This window comes from Ciconia boyciana, chromosome 7 (genome assembly GCF_034638445.1).
Source record: "Ciconia boyciana chromosome 7, ASM3463844v1, whole genome shotgun sequence".
Taxonomy (NCBI): Eukaryota; Metazoa; Chordata; class Aves; order Ciconiiformes; family Ciconiidae; genus Ciconia; species Ciconia boyciana.
The window spans coordinates 32,540,145-32,553,596 of record NC_132940.1 but is presented as its reverse complement, the minus strand read 5'-3'; the positions used below and the strand labels follow the sequence as shown (position 1 = coordinate 32,553,596).

Genomic DNA, 13,452 nt, shown 5'->3' with positions numbered 1-13,452 from the left:
AACCCAGACAAGAGGTTGTGATCTTTGGAAAGCAAGAGACAGCAACACCATATTCTGCACAGGCTCTCCTCTCTGCCTGTGCAGGGTTGGCTGTGCTTTTGTTGCTCCCCAACAAAGAGCCCTGCTGTTGCAGCTGTGAGGAGGAGACCTAGACCCCAATTGAAATACCTCAGAATCGGGCACCTCCCAGCTTTGTAGTTCAGGCCCATCCTTGATAAGCAATAAATGATGAGAAGTGGAAGAAATTGGCTGGGCCCTCGAGGGGAAGGAGTAAGTGTAGCTTCACTGGGACAACCCATGTTCTTCACTCCTAACTGTTCCTGCAGAAATCAGCAGCCCAGCTCACCCAGCACAGGGGCAAAGGGCTGACTGGCCCTGCGAAGGCTCGGCCACCTCGGCACTGACATACAAGTGTGTATACCAATGCGTCAAGAATGGTAGGACTTGCAAGCAGTTATCCCCCTCATTTTATCTACCTCGCACTGTATCCAACAGTACAAAATGATTTGGGGCCACAAATGGTGATATCCAATGGGACTTGGTTAAGTGTCAGTTATTTACACTGCATGATCAAAGTATGGTTTGTAGCTAAAGATGAACTTCTATTAGATTTACCAGTTTGATCTGGAGAATAAAACAAGCATGCTTTTGGACACACAAGCCCTTTTTAGGTCTTTGGGCATAGAATCACTTCCCAAAGCTCATCTGTTTTTCCAAATATATTTGATATTCTAATAAAACATACTACCTCTGCCTATAAAACTTGTGTTGTCTGTGTCTTTAGACCATTGTGGTTACCACAGCACTATAGAAAACTTCTAATAATTATGACTTTTGCTTACAGAAATTGACAGCCCAACTGAGCTGTTGACTGACCAAGTGACAGAGGATGCAATTACTGTTTCCTGGAACAAAGTCCAGGCTTCAATAGACAGATACAGAGTGAGCTACACCTCAGCTAATGGGGACACAGAGGAGAGAGAGGTGGAGAAAGACAAGAATGTCACTACCTTGGCAGGACTGAAGCCAGGCATGGAGTATGTCATTTACATCTGGGCAGAAAAGGGAGAACAACAGAGCAAGAGGGCCAGCACTAAGGCTGTGACAGGTAAGAGGGAAATAGGTTGAGTTAAGGGTATAAGTTACAGCCCAGCTTTGCCTTAACACTGAATAAGTCCATCCCAAGGCAGTTTCACAGCAGAGGGAGGTTGAGGCTTAACAGATCAAGTCATCAGGTTAGTGCATCTTGCTGTGAAACCTATTCAACTCATCACAGAGAGATTCTAATTACCTGTATGTACTACAAGTGAGCTGTGTTGTGATTACTAATAGGGATTAGGGAAAATGAAGCCTTTGCAGCAGTGTCTCTTATGTATTTGTATAGTCTTGTTTTATTTTAGTTGGTTAATTTGTTTATCCTTCATCATGGAATAGGGAAATGCTCAGTTCCTTTTTGCAGATTAAGAAATTGAAGTGCAGAGAGATTAACAGCATGCAGGACACCTTTTCTTGCGATAGGATGATTAATCCTTGTTCCTCAGTTGTTCTTACCAGGACTTTTTCCCCTGTGCAGCCAGTCCTGGTTAAGAAGGTGTAGTGATCTGCCCAGTGTGAGGGTTACTGGTTTATAACAATGTTGTAAAGCTGAATGTCTGAATCAATTGCAAGCTGTTGCAAGTGTTTACAAGACCCATGCTCTAGGTCAGGGACTTGCTGAAGGAAGATGAGTAAATGCATACCTGGGTCATGCTGGTCTCTTAACAGAAGAACTTTGGTTGTTCTCTCACTTTCTGGACAGATGACATCTATGTGAGCTTCAGAGGCTTGTGACTGTGAGAAAATAAGAAAGTAACAAAATCTTGCTTTGCAAGGGTTCTCTTCTGTCCAGGTCAGGACTGGCTGTGCTGTTCCCTCGAAAAGCTTCTGTAAGGATTAAAGACGGACCCCAGTCAAATCACCTCAGACCTTGATATCTCCCAGCTTTGTGGGTCCAATCAGTGTGTGATTGGAAATAGGACTTGAAAAAGGAAGAAACTGGCAAGGCCCTTGAGGGGAAGGAGTGTCACAGTACAGCCTGACTATGACAGCCTGTGCTCTTCACTTCTGACTGTCTCTGCAGAAATCGACAGCCCGGCTCACCTGGTGACTGACCAAGTGACAGAGGACACAGCCACCATCTCCTGGGACAGGGTCCAGGCTCTCATAGATAGGTACATGGTGAACTACACCTCTGTTGATGGTGACACAGAGGAGATGGAAGTGGGAAAGAACGAGACTACCGTGACTCTGACAGGACTGAAACCTGGCATTGAATATGTTGTCTTCCTCTGGGCAGAGAAAGGAACCCGGCAGAGCAAGAGGATCAGCACTAAGGCAGTGACAGGTATTCCAGAGAATATTTGTGCTTCTACATGACACTATGTTGTCAAGGTGATCTCAATTTCTGTCCTGTTTTCTTCTGGCCTGCTGCAGAGCATATAACTAGACACCGGTTTGTCTTGTGGGTACCTATGATGTGGGGACGTCCATGCTACAGGCACCTTCAAGCTTCAGACAGAGATGGTGCCAAGTCTAGAGAACTTTCAGGAACTAATGACTGCTCTGTTAGTTCAGAAACTATCAGCCCAGTGTGAGCTTCACAGCACTTTGCTAAAGCACTGTGGTCCTCACTTATCAGCTTTGCCTGCTCTTTTTGGTCTTCAGGTATGCTAAGCTTTGCAGGTGTGGCTGAGCTCTGCCCCACAGTATACACTACTGCTGTTGAATCCTGCCTAAATTTAGGATGGTTCAAGTAATGTCACTGATGAGAATAGTATTTATCAATGAATAAAGACTTGGAAGGAGGCACCCCTATTTTAATCGTCTTCTCCCAAAACATGAAAGAGTAGCAAATGGTTTGAGCCTGGATAAAGTCTCTTAACTATCCATAATTCCCTTTCTATAATCAATGTTTTTGCTTACAGAACTTGGCTGCTTAGCTAGGCTGAGGACTGACTGTTTGGCAGAGGACACTGCTACTGTTTCCTAGGAATGAGGGAGAGATGGGGTAGGACACAGGTCTCGCTATCCTGATTAGTTTGAAGCCAGATGTGGTGTACATCATCTGCATGTGGGCAGGGAAAGGAAGCAGGCAGAGCAAGCGGGCAGGCACAAACACTCTCATGGGTGACCTGTGGAAATCTTGGGTTGTGATTTTGCAGCTAAGGAAGCAGAGATGTAGCTTCACATGGTGAATTAGCTATGATTATGTTCTCCTTTGGCCACCTCTTCTGCCAAGGCCTTCTTCCCTTAGTCATACCGTAGAGAAGTGTTACACCTTGCTGGCACCTCGCAGCTCAGAAAGAGGTATTTGTGGGGGAGGCTGATAAAGGGGAGCAGAGTGTTGGTGCTGCCTCAGTCTCTCACATCTTTTTCTTTGCCTCAGTGTACCCTGTGTTGGCCAGGACTCCAGGGCCGTACATGCTCCCAAATAACTGGTCTAATGGATCTCTCTTGTGGCTGTGTCAGACCTAAATTCTCATGAACCTTAAATTTCAGCTGAACGTTCTGCACAATCATTCTTCCCTGTATCTCTGCTTGATATTTTACTCCCAAGGCCTCTGTCTGAAGATGGCCGTGCCTCAGTGCCTTACCTTGTGTTACTCCAGTTCTGCATTGTCAATAGCAAGCATGGTGATTAGCCACTGAGACCCAGTAAAGCTACAGATGAGTTTAGTCCATGTCATCCTTTGCTTCCTGAGGGTAGGATCATGGGTCTTTAGAAAGCAAAAGTTTTAAGGGGAACATGTATGTCTCTTAGTTACCCACACTTTCTACTCTGCACTTTATTTCTTAGAAATGGACAGCCCAAAGAATCTGGTAACTGACCAAGTGACAGAGGACTCAGCCACCATCTCCTGGGATAGTGTCCAAGCTCCCATAGACAGATATATGGTGAGCTACACTTCTGCTAATGGGGACACCAAGGAAATAGAAGTGGGGAAGGACAGGAGCGTTACCACCCTGACAGGACTGAAACCAGGCATGAAGTACACCATCCATCTTTGGGCAGAGCTGGGAAGCAAGCAGAGCAAGAGAGTGAGCATTGGCACGCTGACAGGTAACTGTGGGCAGGAGGGAAGTGAAACAGAGTAGAAGGACCCTACTCCCTTGTTATTTTACATTTCATCATCTCTCTTTGCGTTAGTGGGTAATGAAGCTCTACAGTGGTAAACCCATTCTGGAGATTCAAGCGCATGAGTATAGACTACCATAACAGAGACTACTATCATAGAAGAGGCAGATGTCATAATACAGGAGTAATGACAGTGGGTAGTACCCAGCTTATTTCACTAGTCCTTAATCAAAAACATGCGGTGCTTCATGTGCTGTTATCAAGCTTAACGATAACAGAAGTTTAACAACTGAAGTTAAACCATTTTAGAATTGGGGACAGTTAAAAATAATGGCCTGCCCTTTGACTCGTGACCTTAGACTGGTCCTAGGAGACTGCCAAGCAGGCTTAAATCTGTCCTGTTCAGTCAGCCATAAGGATTATGGTGTTCTGGGAACATTTCAGGGTCACTCCATATCTATTGGCTTTGCTAATGTACTTTTCTTAGTTTACGAATCAAGCTGGTGTGAGAGAGAACAGTTGAAGCTTGGATTTAGGGCAAGATGCCAAGCAGTTCCGCAGTGCTTACAGAGGTCGAGGGCAGGTGATGGGGACAAATGGAGATCTCCTGAGGCCAAAAGACTGAACCTGTCTGGAACTGGAAATGCAAGGAGAGTTTCAGCAAATTGAAATGTTGTTTTTTTGAACTGGAATGAAAATGGAGACACCAGGAAATTTCACATGAAGTGAAACTGCTGGGAGAGGGAATGCATTTAGCATTACTAGGGATATTTTTGAAATATCTGCACAAAAAAAGTACTTTTGTGTGTGTGCGTGTGTTTGGTGGTATATTTCCAAAAGTAACGACACCTCTGCTAAAATAATACAATTTCTGAGGGGAAAAAACCCCAAACATTTTCTTACTCAAGGTGATGGCTGATTATTCCCTAGCATTCAAACTGGCTGTGGCAGGGAGCTGTTCTGCAGTGGTCTCCTGCACCCGAGGAAACTGCTGACTGGCCTTCAAGAGCAGTGCTGTGAAACTGTAGGACCCTCTCTAAGGCTGCCCTTCCCATCCCTTGCTTCTCGTGATGGATTTGGTACCTTTTAGCTCCCTCTCCTGTCCAGCGGGAGGTATACATGTAATGAGCTACTCTGAGAAGATTTCTGTGTCGTTTTATTTAAAGCAATCGTTTAGTGGTCTCCCAAATGAAGCATGAGTTCACTAGGTAATGAACTAATGCTTAACTCAGAGCCTAGTGAAAGGTGGTCTTCAGTTATAATGAACAGGCAGTGTTTTAAACAACATGCTCTGTGAACGTTGGTGTTACTGTCCCTGTTGTTCTCCTTATATTTGGTGTTTTGATTTCTTCTTCTCTGCCTTTGTATCTGTTTTAAGCAGTAACCCTATATACAAGGAGTGCAGTGTTTCCTGGGAGAAGCCACAGTGTTCCACTCTTCTCGTTTATCTAAGACAGACATAGCTTGGCCTTGTCTTCCTCTGTGGCCTTTTCACAACTGTAATATTTCACTGATGCATTATAATTGTTGTTATGATTATCCTCATAGCACTCTTCAAGGTCTAGGAAATGTTGTTGCCAGGTTTATATGGAGAAGAACTGAATCAACATACAAGTTAAATGACATGCCCGTAGTCCCCCAGGCAGGTCTGTGGAAGAGCAGGGAATTGAGATGAATTATTCAGTTATAGTTCGCTATAAACTCAGGTGTACTTCAGGGTTGGAGCACTCCTCCCTGAAGGCCAGCACTGCCCACCAAGAACCTTCTCTCTAAAACTTGGAAAGCCAGACAAACCTTCTCCTTAAATTGTTTTCCTTAAGATGTTCCCAAAACACCAGAATATTGGAAGCACAGGATGAAAATTAGGGAAAGGCTTCTTCCATTGTTGTTACTTCCAAATGAGCTTTAGAAATTGTTTTTATCCTGAGGGTAGCGCTGCAGCGCTATTGTGGGTATCTCATAAGACAGATGCTTTTTGACAACTGCTGTGAACTGGCATTGCTTAAAAATAATTCTGTTCTCCTCATGCTGAACTTGGGCAGTCTGATTGCACAGGAAAAGTCTGGCTAAGTCTTTGATGTCAGTGAAGAAACTCATGTCCCATATACAGCACAGACTACCTGTAAAGCTATGGGCTTCTTTGTATTCCTGCCTTTACTAAAGAAAGGTGAGGCATGACAACAGTAAGGCCTGTGAAGTCATTCTTCATCTGCAGTAGGGAAACAAGGGGTAGGGGCTCTCAGCAGGTCACACTAGGGCCATGCTCCAGGACTGGGGCATAGACCCCAAACCTGACCTATCTGAACGCTCCTCAGAGATGAGCCTGATGGAGACTTCTCAGGCAGACGTGTCAGGAGCTCCTGGGCCCTGTACTGTTGAGCCAATTGCAGGGCTCGCAAAACATCCCAAACCAGATCTGTAGCAGACCCTGCCATGTTTGGCCTAGGCTTCCGCTGCTTCTTGCTAGCTGTGAAGGTCACTGGGTGACTTCAGTAGCTCCCATTTACCAGGATCAGGCATTGAAAGCTCAGCCCAAGCCCTGCACTGCAGTTGCTGTCTTTCATTTATGCAACGGGACTTGAAGTTTCTTTTTCAATAGAGATTGATCCTCCCAAGAACCTCCTTCTATCAGATGTGACTCATTCTACTGGTGTAGTTACCTGGATTCCTCCTGCAGCACAGATTGATGGCTACACTCTGACCTACCAGGGTCAAGATGGCACGAGCAAGGTACAGTGAATTCCTCAGCCCTGCAGACTCCACTGAAATTACCCCTATGATTGTGGGCTCTGCCAGCTGGGTCTTGTAGGTATATGGACCACAGAAAAACCATTTTGAGGGGGAATCTATACTATCCACGGCCCAGGGAGGGAGAGCTTAAGGAAGGAGATATGCTACTGTCATGAGTAGAAGTTGTGGAGGGACATGTGTGACAGTGGAATGCCTCTTCCCAACAGATCTCCAGGTGCAGAGAACATGTTTGCTTCTTCACTTCTCTTTTCTAACTTGATATTCCCTGGAAAGGCAGCACTCACCAGGGATAGAGTGTCCTTGGTGTCCCAACAGTGTTTCTTGAGACCTTGCCCCAAATCTTCCTTCTGAAGAGATTAAACTCCATGTCTCAAGAATGTACAGTGAATGTGCCTGTCTGAACTCTACAAGAAAGGCTCGTAAATGCATATAGAGTATGAGGCAATGTGGTCCAGAAAAGCTAAATGCTGTTCAGAGTTGGGTTAACCTTTGATTTGTTTTATTTGGCAGGAAGTACAGCTGGGTCCTAGTGAACAACAGTTTGTTCTGGAAGGACTGGAACAAGGAGTGAGGTATACCATCTTTGTGATGGCCTATAAAGGAGATCGCCAGAGCAGAAAGACAGACGCTACCTTCTCAACAGGTAGGATTTGGCCTTGGGTATTGCACTTTTTCCTGTGCTCTGCAGCTGTGGTGCTTTATGGTAGAGGTCAGAGATAGAGTTCATGTTCTACAGATGCACTGGGAAACTATGTGATTATAAGCAAACCATCTAGCAAGTCAATGATGTGTCTCCTGGGTGGGAGTCCATTCTAAGCCACACCATCTGCAGCCTTGGAAACACAACGGGATGGTGTGAGTGGAGATTGCCCACGCTGGTCAGTGCTGCTGGCCAACCTTGCTAGCCAAGTGTGGTACAAAGCCTCCTGATGAGCTGCCAGTGGACAGGAGAGATGATGATATGCTAGAGATCTTTCTGCACCATCCTAGTAATGGTAGGGCACAGCTGTTTAAGTACTGTTGTGGCGTTGGGTAGGTGCCCAGGTTGTTTTCAGCGGTCAGGAAATGTACACCAGAATGGCAAAATCAAACAACAGCTTACGCCAGCTTGCTGTGGGAGCCTCTCATACTGTGCCAGTGCCCACAGGGATTGTCAATTGTGGACAAATTGTGAAAGGCAAAATTGTGAAATTAAAGTCCCTGTTTACGGGCACTCCCACCTTCACAAACAAGGGCTCCTCTTCCTGCTCTCATGGCAACCCAGGACTGTATCTCTTGCAGCCTGTGGGGACCCCATCCATGTGCCAGCTCCCAGGCCGTGGGGATGGCTGCCAGCAGCATCTTGCTGATGCAGCTCACAGTGGGGATGCATGAGCACACAGTGGGGACTGCTGATTTCTTTACTTCTCTTCCAGTACCGTAGTCCTTAGGAGATTGCTAAGAGTGTGAAGTGCCTCCTCCAGCTCTATGGCCTGCTTTGCTGATGTGAAGTTTTGCCGTCTCTGTTCTCACAGTCAGCTTTCTCTACCCGTATCCTGCGGACTGCAGCCAGACGCAGCAGAACGGAAATGCCTCCAGTGGCATGTACACCATTTACCTGAACGGGGATGGCAGCAGGCCGATGCGAGTGTACTGTGACATGACCACTGATGGAGGCGGGTGGATAGTGAGTGATTCTCTGCTCCTCTTTGGTTTTTTTTATGAACGTAGTCAAGTGGACCTGGTACTGGTGTTAGCTGAGGCTCCCTTTGCTCTACTGCACTACCTGTGTTTCAGCTCCTGCCTTGATGAAGTGGCATGTTTTAGGAAGGGTGGTGGATGCTGATGTACCCCCTCAGACTGTCAGTAGGAATGCTGTGGGAGGCTAAATGGTTCAAAGGGTTTTTCATTGTTTGGTCATGAATGCCACACAGGCTTATATTATTGCTGATCAAGGGCAATTACTGAGTTATGACAGCTTAATGTGTTACCTCTTGCCAGCTGGGTCATGGGAGTTGTATATGAGGGTGCATTCAGCCCTGTTGTAAGATGAGGTAGTACAGCTTAGCTTAACTGGCTTTCATAATGAGTTAACTAAGCTATATTATCTCATCTTGACCACAATATCAGGTTACATGTATGGACAGTTAATGCAGTTCAGCTGATGCCTGTTAGTATTTTAAATGCTAGCACTGTGAGCATGCACCTGGACCCTGACCACACAGTAGTTGTTGAGTGGGTCAAGGGAATTTGGAGGCAGAAGCACGGAGGCTTTGAGGTGAGTAACATGTATGAACATGAAAGAGCAAATCAGAGGTTCTCTGATAGCTGCCTCCCTAAATGACCAAATGAAAATCTCTTTATTCCCTTCTTCACCTTTCATTTTCAGTGATAAGTGATTTTATTCACTGAAATAAATTGCTGCATGTCACTGCCCAAGTCCCTCTGATTTTGGTGAAGTTTAGAAACCCACATGTCTCTGTGGATCTTGTCCTTAAGCCTGTTTTGTCTAAGTGTTTAGATCATGCTTGGATTTGTGCTATCCATAGGCATTTGTGGAAAGTAAAACTGTAAAATTTGCACAACTAAGTATTCACCCCAGGTGCTTCTGTGCAGTGAGAAAATGGAAATGGATTCCTGTGTGTACCCTGCTCAGGTGCAGTGTACCATCAACTAGAGTTGTCTGTTCCTGAATGCTTCACCTTTTTGTTTGCATTTGAATCGGGATGAGCATTTCTCACCCCCATCCTCCTTGTCTCTCCTCAGCCTGTCGTGAGCTCTCACACAGCAATCTTTGCTTTGCAGGTGTTTCAGAGGCGGAGCACTGGCGAGCTGGACTTCTACAAACGCTGGAAAAATTATGTGGAAGGCTTTGGAGATCCCACTGGGGAATTCTGGCTTGGTACAGTACAAGGATGTGACCAGTGAAGAGCTGAAGATTAGCTTTGTAGAAGCACCTAAATGCTGAAATATCCAACCCCCTGAGCCTGCAGTCTGGAACTGTCAGCTTTTGTGTCTTTCCTAGAAGTGCCAGTGAAGCACTGAGGGATCTCTAAAGGCCCACTAAGTCTTTCCACTGGCATGTTTGGGCTTTGGAGTAGTCTCAGAGCAAGCCAAACTCTGGAAAGGTTTATTTCAGGCTCATGTGTTCCTATGAGAGGAAAAATAAAGAAATTGCATTTGTGAAATTGCAAAGTCCAGGATACTACACAAAACTTAGTGTATTACATCATTTTTTGTCTGTCTTGTTCTGTTAGAGAACTCTGCATGATCAGAGAATCCAGCACTAAACAGGTCAAGGTCTTTGGAGCAAGAGTCTTTAAATATTCTGGGAAAAATAATGTTGCACTACAGCCAGTCTTGCGCTGGTTTAGGCTATTTGTTTTTTCTGATACTGCTGTCTTTTGCCAGAAAATGAGATAAGACAGAATAAACTTGGCAAAATGTCACGAGAGCATCAAGCATGGAAGGAGGGAGGCAGGAAATAGCTGATTTAACCAAAATGGCCACAGGGTGAGTCTCTAGGACTGCAATGGTGAACAGGCTTTCCCTTTTAAGAGTAATTCTTTTCTCTTCTAGGTCTTGACAAGCTGCACAATCTCACAAGCAGCAGCCCCATCCGCTATGAGCTCCGGGTGGATTTGCGGACAGCCAGCGAATCTGTCTATGCTGTCTACGACTTCTTCCAGGTTGCCTCGAGCAGGGACAGATACAGGCTGTCGGTGGGGAATTACAGAGGCAATGCTGGTAAGGAGTGCCTCATACTTGTGCTGTCTCTGCTTTGCACAGGGAAGCAAATGCTGGACCTGTGTATTTGTTTTGCCAGTAGCGTGGGAGCTCATTAGGTCAGGTTAGATCAGATATGGCTGTCTTTGAGGAGAGAAGTCTGTACTTCCAAGGAATACTGAGGAGGGTGTGCCCACAGGCCCATCTCCTGCTGAAGACGGGAGAAAGAGTTGCTTTTTCACAGAAAAGAGAGGGCTCTGTAACCCAGTGAAACACCAGCTGAAAAGGCAGACTGGGAAGCATTTCCATGAGGTAACCTGTGCTGATGGGGGAGCAGTTTCTGGGGCTCCGCAGCTGAGAAGTGCAAAGAAAGTGGCTTTTGTTCAGGATGGGAGTTTGCTCAACAGCAGTAGCCATTCTGGTGCTGGCTTCTGCCACTGGTAAATTCTTACCATTGCCATTGTGTCCATAGTCTTCCACTGATCCTTTAATCTCCTCTTGCCATAAGGTTTAGATCTTCAGCTGGGGGGATCCAGCCCTTGGACAGGCCCTCTAATAGCAGCCCTTTAGAAATTATTGTTCCAACCCATCCTGTGCTGTTGCTTTTCCCCCGACAGGCCTGCTCTGTTCTGCCTGAAGTGTGTATAAGCCCTCAGACTGAGCAACTGTAGTCTCTTATACCTGTTCATGTCTTTAATCCCTTCCCTTAGGGGATGCAATGACCTACCACAATGGCTGGAAGTTCACAACATGGGACAGAGACAATGATGTGGCTCTCAGCAACTGTGCTCTGACACACCATGGTGCGTGGTGGTACAAGAACTGCCACTTGGCCAACCTCAATGGGAAATATGGGGAGAGCAAGCACAGCGAGGTGAGTGGCAGAGCTCTGTGTGGTGGCTAGCTCTTCTCCCTAGCTTTGAGAAAACACACGGGGGGATGTCTCTCCTTGGAGCAGGAGATATTGCCCAGGCTATCTCATTTCATTTGAAAGGAAAATGACCCATAAGGAAGCTTATAGCTCTTATGCTGTCCTCCCTGGATCCAGAGGACGTGAGCTCATGGCCCCCTGATTCTTGTGGGCAGGGATACTTGAGGTGGAGCTGTCTTGATTTCTGAGGGCAACACATAAAAGAACACTCACTAGGAGCCACATTAGGATGCTGGCTCACTGTCTCACATAGCCTGTACCTTGGCTTTCAGTGCATGCCTTGGTGTGCATCTCATTGTGCAGGCTTATTTTGGGCTTGAAGATGACTCAGTCCTGTTGTGTTCCAAACTGGATAGAGATTTGATTTATAACAGGAGTGTCTAGAAGACTGATTATAATTACAGTCAAAATCTGGTGAACAGTAGCGTCTCTGTTTATTGGAGGGTTAAATGGTATTAGAGGGGGGCAGTGGTAGGCTCCTAACACCTGGTCTGGGTGCTTTAATAAAATAAATTCCTTGGTCTTTTCCCAGGGGGTGAACTGGGAGCCATGGAAAGGCCATGAATTCTCCATCCCTTTTACCGAGATGAAGATCCGTCCTCAGTCTTCCAGTAATGAGCCAATCCTTGGGAGGAAGAAGAAGTCTCTATCAGGGAAGAGGAAGAAGATCGGGGCTTAAATCGAATTCTGTGCAGGACCGTACCCAAATATAATGATTCAGTATTTCTTAACAAAGTTAGATTCAGACAGCTTTCTCCAATATATTGGAGACAATAGCTGACTGATGTGTATCCGGAGACCTCTGGATATGCAGCCCAGCCTCCTTCCAGCCTTTGGAGCTCCTGATGGATGATCTGCCAGAGACTGGGAGGGGGCTTGTGGGGAGCATCCAACTTGTAGCTCCCCTAGTTGGCTAAATATGACAAGGACCTGCTTGATCCAATGTATGCAACTTCTATGAACTTTACATAAAACAAGTTTTAACACATTATGTTGTTTCTCAAAACCCAGGCTGCTAACTCTTCTGAATTCTGTCCTTTTCTGGTGCCATCCACTTCAGACTTCAAAAAATTAAACTTGATCCCACTAAAAATAATAGCTCCTTAATTTACATCAGAGAGAGCTTTCCTGAGACCATCCCCTCTCCCTGTCTTGGTCTGTGGTCCTCTTTTTCCTTTTTCCTCATAATTTGGGGCACATGCCCTACTCTTCCTGCAGTCAAAGGGCTAGGTTTTGGGAAATGTCAGGCTGCTGGCAAGGCTCATTAACCCAGGTGAGGCCTGTAGTCCTGGGTTCCTCAGCCTCCAGTATTGCATCTTTCCAGGTGACTTGCTCTATATTTTGCTTGTCTATTCTTGTCTTCCAGCCTAAAGTAAAGCCTGAGGAGACATGCAGTGAGTTAATGTTCACACTCCTGGGTGAGGCCCAGAACAGGGTGAGTGTAAGAGCTATACTCCTCCAAGCTCTGCTCACCATCCCAAGCCTGTCTCTGCATACTGCTTGCCTAAGAGGCCACTTACAGACCATGAACAAAATTCTCTACAGACGACGAACAAAATTCTCTATGCGACTGTCCCATCTGCCACCTTCTGCTTTTTCATTAGCAGTGTGGTAGCTAGTGATGCTGAAATAATAATGCTTGTCATCCACCTCTAAAATGAACATCTCTGAGTTAAACTGATCCTGCATGCTGTCAGGCTTTTTTCAGGCAGTCTGCAGATTCAGGTGGACCCCAGTGCATGGTTTCACAATTGGCTGCTTTTTTTCCTCACAGCCATAAAGGTGAGTTTATTTTCTTTCCCTGAGCAGATATTAAAATTCTGGACCACCAGCTACAGCCAGGGAAGAAGTATGAGCTCACCAAATGATGCTTGCTCAAAGGCTTCCTTGTCTGAGCAGATTGGAACATGATTGTCTTATGTCTTAATGGCCTTTTCTATCCCAGTGCTAA

The 13,452-nt window shown here is 45.8% G+C and overlaps 1 protein-coding gene across 1 annotated transcript in view; it reads left to right on the top strand.

The window, feature by feature from the left end:
* TNN (tenascin N) overlaps window positions 1–13,452 on the top strand; it is a 37,272-nt gene extending 23,820 nt beyond the window's left edge. Inside the window, exons 10-19 of the mRNA XM_072866787.1 lie at window positions 845–1,108; window positions 2,120–2,383; window positions 3,836–4,099; window positions 6,714–6,844; window positions 7,376–7,508; window positions 8,380–8,531; window positions 9,650–9,746; window positions 10,424–10,591; window positions 11,281–11,444; window positions 12,034–13,452. Of these exons, the coding sequence (XP_072722888.1) occupies window positions 845–1,108; window positions 2,120–2,383; window positions 3,836–4,099; window positions 6,714–6,844; window positions 7,376–7,508; window positions 8,380–8,531; window positions 9,650–9,746; window positions 10,424–10,591; window positions 11,281–11,444; window positions 12,034–12,180 (1,784 nt within the window). The 3' untranslated portion in view covers window positions 12,181–13,452. The remainder of the gene's footprint in view (window positions 1–844; window positions 1,109–2,119; window positions 2,384–3,835; window positions 4,100–6,713; window positions 6,845–7,375; window positions 7,509–8,379; window positions 8,532–9,649; window positions 9,747–10,423; window positions 10,592–11,280; window positions 11,445–12,033) is intronic.